The 10400-nt window shown below is 45.6% G+C and overlaps 1 protein-coding gene across 1 annotated transcript in view; it reads left to right on the forward strand.

Moving 5' to 3' along the window:
* Positions 1 to 8382, forward strand: part of LOC104498443 (olfactory receptor 10Z1-like) — an 18588-nt gene extending 10206 nt beyond the window's left edge. The window contains 5 exon segments of the mRNA XM_010141822.1: positions 7563 to 7728; positions 7731 to 7821; positions 7823 to 8050; positions 8112 to 8347; positions 8350 to 8382. Coding sequence (XP_010140124.1) covers positions 7563 to 7728; positions 7731 to 7821; positions 7823 to 8050; positions 8112 to 8347; positions 8350 to 8382 — 754 coding nt within the window.
* Positions 8383 to 10400: the final 2018 nt, after the last annotated feature.

The following is a 10400-nucleotide window of genomic DNA, read 5'->3' on the forward strand; positions in this document are numbered from 1 at the left end:
TCCTAAACTCCGCAAGTATTCTCAGAACACTAAGAAAGGCACAGCTCTGGGTCCATGACATGTTACTCTATCAGAAACAGTGTGATTTATCTCCTCCACACCTCTGCTGGAGCTAACGTGGAGAAAAGGAAAGCAATTCCACCTGCCACCCTCTGACAGGGACAGCCTCTGTATCACATTGATCTGCCACATACACTTACAAAGCTGTCCCTGAATCAAGGAGTGTAAGATTGAAGAGTGAAAATTTTGAAAAGGCATGGAATATGGGGCCAAAAGGAAGACCTGGCTTTACTATTTGACTTGAAAATGTGAAACCCACATTGGGCAATGTGAGGAGAGAGTGGAATTAGAAGTACCTAAATGATAAGTTAGAATTAATTTTTAGTAAAATACAGTAGAAAAAGAAAAAAATTACTTCTCTGCACCGGGAGAATAACTATCCATATTGCTACAAAAAGCCCACAAGGCTGAATGTGCAGAAGCCAAAAGTAGATGTCTCTAACATATTCCTCTAGATGAAAGGCACTTGAAGAGACCTCAGAACACAAATCCAGGCAAAGCACATTGCCTCTAGGGTGAAGTTCAGGAGACAGTGTGGCAGATAGGAATTTTCTGCAGTCCTTGACATGTCCTCAAGGCATTTCTCCTCCATACCCCTGCCCAGGCACACCTGCCCCAGGCAGGTTACCCCCAGCCCAGTTATCTGGGGGCTGGTTTAGGATACATTCTGCCTGGGTCACTTCCCACACTGTTGGGCAGGGAGGAGAGGGGAGGGAAGGGGGAAGGGGAAGGCTTGGAAAATGTGGGCTTTTGTTGGAAGGAAAAGCTAAGAGATCTGGGGCTGTTCAGCCCAGAGAAGAGAAAGCTCAGAGTTGATGCTCAGAGACATTGTGGAGTCTCCATCCAATCAGCTATTTGAAACCCAATAAGATGCATATCTGGGCTCTGGGATCACCTGAAATGAGGAAGGAGGACCTCTCCCTGAGAAGGGGAGGGGAGGGGAGGAGAGCGCTCAGTCTTGTAGCAGCTCCCCACATGCGAAGCACTGGGAAAGCCACTGCCGTGGAAAGAAGCAGCAGAGCTGGGAGCAGAGGTGCTTCCTGAGCTCACTCACAAAGGGCAGAGCCAGTGGGGATGATGTCACTGCGCCTACTGGGCCTGTGTTCCCACGCCTGCAGCAGCTGTGCCAAGAGACCCTTGGGCTATGGCAGAAGGGGAGAGTTGCAGGTGGTGCTGGCTGCCCATGGCCAAGGAAGGCAGAGAAGCAGAAGTCATCATCTATCCTTGTCTTGGAGGAGGAACGGTCTTGTTGCTGTGTTGGCATTGCTCCCACTGTGGTCTGTGTCACAGAACAAAGACAGCCCTGGGGAGTCACCCGTGCCACCTATGGAAGCCCCATCACACTTGTTACCATTGAAATGCTGACACCTTAATGACGCCTCGTGGCTCCTCTCCTGGCACCACCAGATGCTCCCCTGCATTGTTTGGGCAAGCAGAGCCTGGGTCCGCTGGCCCCGTTACTCAAAGTACTGAGTGGGGTCGTGACATCCACGCACTCGATTCAAGCTCTGGCAGCGTATCACCTTCGTGGGTGCTCAGGCACAGCCACTTCTGCTGCTGTGGCATTTGCTGCCCACTCGCTGTCACATAAAAGCTGGGATTTCACCCTTTCCTCAGGTCAGCTGCCTTCTCAGCCACTTTCCCATGCGTTCCTCCACCCACTTCCTCACCTACAGCCGCTCCCTGGAAGAGCTAGTGTCACCCGCTCCTCCCTGCCCTGCTCTGCTCTGCTCTCCAGCTCTGCTTCCCTTGCTGTCCCAGGGAGGAAGGGAATCCTGTTGGGTACTCACTGTGAAATCCCCCCCCCTAAACCCCAGATCCCAAACCCTGAACCCCAAACCCAGAGGTTGTCTCCCAGGACCAAAACAGACAGAGATTGCTGCCCAGAAACCGGCAGTCGACTGGGTGGGGAGGTGGAGATGGAGAAAAAACATCCGTGAAAGGTGAAGCTCCTGCGGTGCTGGCCTGTGATGGCCACAACTGTGGCCTGTGATTTGAAGGAAGGTCTGGAAAGAACGGCACCCGCATCTTGTGCACTTGGCTCGGGTCAGCCTTAGAGAATCCAGAGGAACATAGCAACGGGGCGGAGCACTTCCTGTGGCCAAAGGGAGAAGTATTGGCAAGGACTTACGGTCAGGAGGGCTTAAGCTCACAGACAATTTCCAAAGCAAAATGTGGTTTAAGATGCACTTCCTCAGAGGGATGCCTGTCACTGCCCTCGTGAGTCAGGGCGGGGTTGTGCGGCAATCTTCAAAAAGGAATGGGCAAAATCTTGAGGGACGCTGGCAGTTGTTAATGACAGTGTGTGCTTGGAGTGAGTGATTCTGTTGTGGTTTGCCATGGAGTTAGAAAGAAGGTGATTCTAGCAGGGCTTAGATTCTCAGGGCACCATTCTCAGATGGGAAGGAAGTACTTACATGGGCACTGAGTGACTTGGTGTTTGCTTCTAATTTTGCCGAAGCTGAGCAGGGAAGAAGGACTTGAGGCAGGGCAGTGGAAGGAAGCATCAGGCATGAGCAGAAAAAGCCTCAGCCCGTGAGCAAGATGTGGATCCTCATCACTGAGATATACACTGCTCCCTCCAGCTCTCATAGGGGTGTGTGCAGCCAGCCCAACCTTTAGCCATGACGAAGCTTTGCTGGGAGGTGTAACTAGGGCAGATGCTTTCTGGTAGAGGAGGATCAGAAACAGATCAGCTCCTTGGCTGGACTTGTCGACAGGTTTGTCACTCCCCCACAAAGACAACAGGCACAAGTTGCATTTGGAAGAGGAAGTCACAGTCACTGTTGTCCTTTTCCCTGGCCCTGCTTCAGCTGTATCGACTGTAATCTACCAATATAGAGTGGAAGGGTGCAAGAGAGCCAGCCTGTTTCCCTGCCTTCAGAGAGCTGGTACATTCCAGGTGAACAAGGCATCCCTCAGTCTCACACCCAGCAGACAAGAGGAGAAAGGTCACAAGCCCAGCTGCGCTCTCTGACTTTCTCAGCTTGAATGGAGCATAAGTGGACAGGGAGCTAGACACAGGCTCAGGGGCCCAGGGGCACGCCGTGTCATAGGCCTAATGATGCTCCAGGAGCTTGGTTCCCAGAGGAGAGGCCATCATCAGCTGGGCTGAAGGAGGCTCGTACTTCATTGACCGGCTTTAGACCCACCTGAATTGTAAAGACAAGACCTTTCTTCTTTTTGCCTCTATTGGGTGGTATGAGATGAGGAACCAAATAACGTTCTTAAGAATCTCACTGGTGACCTCAGGGCCTGGCAAGAATGACACAGTTGTGCAAAGGAGCGTGCATCAGGAGGTACCCTTCTTCAGAAATGGAGTGCTGGGCCAGGTGACTCCCAGAGGTCCTTCCAGTCCAACTTCTTCTGTGAGTCTGTGTGTGTAGACTATTATCTCTGCCTGTTAAGTGAAAGCCAACATGGGGATAAGAAAGGATAATGAAGGCAGTGAAGCTCTCTTACAGACCCAGCTATCTAAACGTTCTAGGTACCATGACAATGCTGATGCCTTTCGTCATTAAATCTGCAATTATCTCCTTTAGTGAATGGATATTTCTTTATTCCCGTCTCTTCTTCGCTTTCAACATTCTGTCAGAATTTTAATAGATTATAATTTTGTTTGTGGCATGGTTGCACTTGAAAAGGGAATTCGGCCCCCTCAGTCATCTCAGTGTACCAGAAACAGCTGCAATGTGTATCTAGCTTGATAAACGTCATTGTGGGAGTTAGAGTTTGATTTGCAGGTGCTCTTTCTGGTTTTCAGTTCTGCTTTTCTCATTCCCTGTAGAAAACACTGAACTTTTGTAGGGTTCAAGTAACAATGGACTAATGTATCTACGCTGGGTTAGATCATCAGCAATAATCTCCTCTGTAGATGAAATGGTGTTCAAACGAAATGTTAAGTGGCTAACTGATTTTTGACGTTTAGTGTGTTCACATTATAGAAGACATCCGTGGCTGGCTCCTGTTGCTAAGGGGGTGCCAGCTTTCTCAATGCTCTTCTTTTGAAAGAGGACAGCTGTCTCGACTATTGCATATTTCACAATAAGTTTTCAACAACAGGTTCCCGCAGTTATTTCCCTGAATTAACATATAAAGCAGGAACCTTCAAAGACTTATTTAGGATGAGGGGTAGAGAGATTTTTTCCTTCTCCTCTAAACTTGACCAAGCAGAAAGATCCAGAGGAATTACGTGTTGAATGTAGTCCATTGTTTTGAAACACCCAACCTAGTTAAGAGCCTTATTTCCTGGAAGAAATGATCCTCCAGGCAATTAATTCCATGAAAGCTGATAGACCAGTGCAATATATGGCACTTCTTGACCATTACACCTCCAATTTAGATTGTGTCATCATAGAGACTGGGGAAGATTTTCCGAAGGATAACTGTCAGCAAATATAGTTGCAGGAAGACATTTGAAATTGGGTTAACAGGAAGGTGCTGAGAGCCTGGGTCAATAGAAGAACTACACTGCAGATTGCAGATACCTCAGCTAGCTCAGTCCCAGAAACTGCTCTGGGTAGCAGCCTGGCAAAACCACACCAAGCTCATTTCTGCGCTGCAGTGGTCATCACATTCACTTCCTGCAGGAAGAAGCGTCAGGCTCAAAAGTGTGCAGAAGTAAAGCTTGTTCGCCCTCCTGAGAAGCAAAGCCCATTAATACCACATTTTCTCTCTTTTTCTTTCTAAAAATAGAGTTGCAGCTCTAGCATCCTAAGGACATAATAGAAATATGGTAGGGGAAATTTGTATCTTACTAGATCAACTGATATACTCAGAAAAAAAACCCTGCTGCACAGTGGTTTATTCTAACTGCCAGTCAGAACCAAGAAGACAAACTTTTTTTCCAGCTAGGCTCTGGTAAAACATACTACCTGCCTAGGATGGCTGCATATGAGGAAGAATAACTAGTCATCTCTAATAAGAGGAATAATAATTAGTTATTTTGAGTTATTATATTCGTCAGTCTGTACAGAGAATGGAGACAAATGCACTTGAATAATATCTTGTGTTATGTTTTAACCACTCAAAATTCAGTGAGAATTACCCAAAGAGCTCAAGAAGAACAAGCAGAAGGACAGGAGACAGGTGAAAACTTGAGCCTGAACTACATGAAATGAAAGTCTCTTTTCCTCCTCTGAAGGCTTCCTTCACCTGCTTGTTCCTCAGACTGTAAATCAGGGGGATCAAAGTGGGGCTGACAAGACTGTAGAAAATGGAAAGAACTTCCTCTCTCCTAGATGAATTACTGCTCCCAGGCCCCATGTACGTGAAGATGGCATTTCCGTAAAACAGACCCACCACAGCCAGGTGGGAGCCACAGGTAGGGAAGGTTTTATGCCATCTTGGCACAGAGCAGATGTGCAGAATGGTGACCAGGATGTGCAGGTAGGAAATCAGGAATAAGGTTAAAGGATAGAGGAGGAAGCACATGCAAACAACAAAAATGAAGACTTTACTGGCCGTGGTGTCAGTCAGTTCAGGCCAGCTTTAAGACAGCAAGGATTTCACAGAAATAGTGGTCAACCTCACAGGGACCACGAAAGCGGAGGTGAAGCAGAATGCTACATACCAATCATAAGACATCTGCACACAGTCTGCAAGAGCAAAGACTAAATAAAGATGCGTCTGTGTCCCATACCCAGCAAAGGAGATGCCTCCCAGAATTTCCCCGCCTCCAAACAGCATACAGAGTTTTCCAATTCTGAGACACTGGCATGGGGTAAATCCTAATGTTAGGAGTTCCCAAATAGAACATATTGATGCAGTACAGCACTGCTGCAGCTCCATGTCCCCGTGTTCAGCCAAGTAGTGAGGCTGAGCATGTGTGCTGCCACACATACGCATACTTATACACACACATAGATCCACACCAGCTGAAAACAAAACCCTCACACAGTACAAACAGCACAAAGAGCCTTGACGCTATTGCTCCCTGTCAGGTTAATCAGGACAATCCACACTTAGTGGAAAATATATATGTATGTAGAAGAAGCCTTAGAGGTCCCATCAGGAGCTGACCTTAGACAGCCTACACAGTACTTGGTCCCACGATCCCACGGTCTCCCAGCTGCATGAGGTACAAAACCACACACAAGTGAACAGGTCTCTTCAGGAGCTGTTCTAGACCTACAACCCTACAAGATCCCCTGCTGTCTCCCACAGCTGTCTTGGGACTCTAAGTCCCTTCGGTAACTGACTCTCAGACCCTTTGGTCGCTTCAGAACCCAGCCAGACCTATGGCCACTCCAGACCCTGAGTCCCAAGCCCATTGCTCTACTTACTAACTAGTTCAGCTTGCTGCTTACTAGCAGTTGTACACACTGGCATACACATTCTCATGCACACTGCAATCTCCACTAGCTGCTGCTAGTCCCCTATGGCCCAAGGTCCCTTTCCAGTTGCTGGCACTTAGACCTTACACATAGTGTAGAGATATCCTCACTCAGGAAAATGGAAATGGAGTTTCATAAGAAGATGGGACAGATTGTGGTGATGTCATGGGCAAACCAGAATAAAAAACCTGCAGTGTATCTGGATTCTAGGTTTATTTAACAACCAAGATTAGCAGGGTCCTGAGAATTACAAAGTTCTCCATGACATCTAGAGCAGTGCAGCTAGTGTCAGTGATGAAGGATTTAGCTCTGTTTCTTTCTTTTATACCACTACAGGTTCGAAAGAAACAGTTCCCTGGTTTTGCCTTTCCTCAAAGTTCACTCTGTATTGCGATGGAGTTGTTATTTATAGTCAGATTTTACTTAAAACATTAAAATATATTTAGATGCATTAATACATGGGACTAATGTCACTAATACTGAAATGGGGTGAATGATGGAAAGAGATGGCTCCTGTGTTGAAAAGCTTGCTGGGTTTTATTTTGCAATGCTAGATGAACAGTGAAGATTTTGTGCAAGCATAAAATCGTCTTCATCTTTCCCTTTTATTTGAACTGTCTCTTTTTGAATACTGTTGCACTCCTAGACCCCCTAGCCCCAGGATACCAACATTCTTTGTGTAGTGAGATAAACCATCGAGAAGTCAGTCTCAAAAAAGCCCCAGATTTTTTTAACCTTGTACATTCAGTGCTGTTAGACAGAGCTGCTGCTCTCACTACTTTGGAGTGAGATACCAAACTTAGTTTTCTTGCCATTTTACTTCATACTGAAAGAACAGCAAAGAAATGTTTTATAATACTACATTTAATAATATTCCTAAACTGAAAGGAGGGTTTGCAAAGAAGCAAGGAATTTAAAAAGAAAAAAGTTCCCTTGCTTACTGTTATTATTGTTTCACTGTAGAAACAGTGTCTGTTTGTGTCAGAGGACTATTCCCTGCTGTTATACTGTGCTTTGGGGATTATGAAGGGGAAATGGTTTTGTTACTTTTCTCATCATTCATGCCAGATTTCTTTTTGTCAATGACCTCTCTCTAGATCAGAAAATTTATGATGAGTGAAACCAAAGTGATGGAGTTCATCTTAACTGGATTTTCAGATTTTCCAGATCCGCAGACTCAGTTATTTGCCTTTTTTTCCTGACTTACCTTGTCACCCTCACTGGAAATGTCCTGCTAATGACAATTAGCAGGCTGTCTTATTATCTTCACACCCCCATGTATTTATTTCTGTCCATTCTCTCTTTTTCAAAAACTTGCTATACATTTACTGCCATTAAATCATTCCCAGGATGCTGGTAAATCTAATAAGACAAGAAAAGTCAATTTCTTTCACTGGATGTGCTGTTCAGATGTTTTCTATTCCCCGGCTTTGGAGGCGTGAACTGTATGCTTCTAACAGCAGTGGAGTATGACCGATGTGCGGCTATATGTAAACCTTTACTTTACAAAGTCCTCAGGAATGACAGAGTCTGTAGTCATCTAGTGGCTTTTGCAATGGTGACTGACTTTACCCTGTCCATGATACATACCTACTTTATACTCACATTGCCTTTCTGTGAAGAGAAGGAAATTAATCACTTCGTCTGTGACATGGGTCCTGTCTTTCAGGCAGCTTGCACACAAAATAACGGAAATGAGGTAATATTTTTTTTTTTTAATTGTGGTTGTGTTTGGCTCGTTCATTCTTCTTTCACACATTTTGATCTTCAACACTGTCCTCACGATCCCCTTTACCGAGGGGAAACGTAAAGCCTTTTCCACTTTTGCCTCCGATCTCACTGTGGTTATTGTGCACTTTGGGTGTGCCTCCATCATCTATTTAAGGCCCAAACGGGACTATTCGCTAGAGAAGGACACTCTGATTTCTATCACTTACACAGTGGTGACACCCTTGCTGAACCCTGTGGTTTAGAGCCTGAGGAATAAGGATGTGCACTAGGCCCTTTGAAAAGTCCTGGGAAGAAAAACGTGCACATGAATGAGGGGAAGCGAATTCCTTGAAGCTCTGGTGTGAATGGGCTCTCTGCTTAGGTAGATGGCTTGGGGTTTTGTACTTTGACACTGTAAAAGCAGGGTAAAATTCAATTTGGAAAAATACTGTATGTCAACCAGGTTAATCCTATGATAAACAGGAGAAATTGCACTACAAAAAGCTGACCTGAAGCCACCACTCACTGCCAGCAATGTTGCTCCTATTTACCTTCAGCACTGTTATGTTAGGTGTTAATTTACGTTATTTAATGCCAGTTGTGACCTTAGTCTCTACCAAATCTTTTTTTTTTTTTTTTCCATGAGGGAAAAGGCAATTTGCAACATTTTCATTCACTTCCCAAAGAAGAGCTGTTAGGGGATGCAGAAACTCTTATAACATCCTCAAGCAATTTCTTGACTTAAATGACTCAATTCTAAGACAACCAGAAATTTATCGCATCACGCTGCTCTGAAGCATGTGTCACATACCCGTTCTGTAGATACTTTGTTCTTTGAACTGAACAACATAAAAGTATGCCATTTGTGACCTTAGTCTCTACCAAATCTTTTTTTTTTTTTTTCCATGAGGGAAAAGGCAATTTGCAACATTTTCATTCACTTCCCAAAGAAGAGCTGTTAGGGGATGCAGAAACTCTTATAACATCCTCAAGCAATTTCTTGACTTAAATGACTCAATTCTAAGACAACCAGAAATTTATCGCATCACGCTGCTCTGAAGCATGTGTCACATACCCGTTCTGTAGATACTTTGTTCTTTGAACTGAACAACATAAAAGTGGTTTCAGACAAAATAAAACACATTATAAATGCTTGTACGCTAGCAAATGTGGCAACTTGCTCATGTCACATCGTGGAAAGCAGAATAGCTGAGGGTGTCCTCTCCTGATCCTCTGGCTGTGTCACTGCCTTTGTAGAAGATGTCACATCACACAGATCTAAACCACTCGTTTCCCGCTCTCGTTTAGCCTCTCCTTGTCTGTAAGAGGCCAACCACTTCCCTTCCCAGACAGCTTTCTGCCAAACGAAATGCGGCAGGATTTTCAGTCTCTCGCCCGTAAGAGAGGCCTCACATTCCCTCCGCCAGCACAGCCTTTGTCCGCGCTCTAGTTCTGGTTTGTCTTTTCTGACCAGAGGCGCTTTAACCATAAGGGGATTCCAGATGAAGCAGAGCCTGATCACCAGCTTCGTGGTGGTTCACCGATTGTCGCGATCGGTTGGGACGGACAACACGACAACAGCTTGTGTGCACACCAAGCCTTTATTGAAATACAACTGCGTTATCACATGGATTTATAGTTTTCCAGTGTTTTGCTTTACGTGCTTTACTTGGATTTGGTTTCAAGTTCACTCTCCTGCCCAGAGATGAGCTGGCTCTCCAATCACCCATTGACACAGCCTCTCTGTCTCCTCCTGAACAACACACCTCCTGCTGCTGACTGACAGCTGGCTTAGCTGCGCTTCTTCCCGGACAGGCCGGGGTCACGCCCACACAGCTTGTCTGTTTATCTGTCAGGAACACGCTTCCCAAAGTTTATCACGCAGGATGCAAATGGTCCATATACATCTTGAGATCAGCGTTCACAGACATCTCCAGCAGATGGACTTGCTGTTCCATGCAGCCCCTTCAGCCATAAGTCTTCCAAGCTCATGGCTTTCTGGTTCGCATTATTGAATTTTTCTCTGCTGTTGAGTTTTAGGAGAAGTACTTTCGCACAGTCAGCGAGTTGATCTTACTGACTCGAGCTTGCTGCCCTGAGTATACTCCAGCAGCTCTGATACATTTAGTTCTGCTATAGGATTTTCTAGTCTGAGGTGTCTGCTGGTGCCCCTGGTTGCTTGTTTTTACTTCTGTTAGCGTGGGTTTGTGGTTTAATTTAAAATATCTGTATATAATGGAATGGGTCCTTCCCGTGATATCTGACTTTGCACGGGTTTTATGAGTACAGCAGGAA

This window comes from Buceros rhinoceros, unplaced genomic scaffold (assembly GCF_000710305.1).
Source record: "Buceros rhinoceros silvestris isolate BGI_N320 unplaced genomic scaffold, ASM71030v1 scaffold3088, whole genome shotgun sequence".
Taxonomy (NCBI): Eukaryota; Metazoa; Chordata; class Aves; order Bucerotiformes; family Bucerotidae; genus Buceros; species Buceros rhinoceros.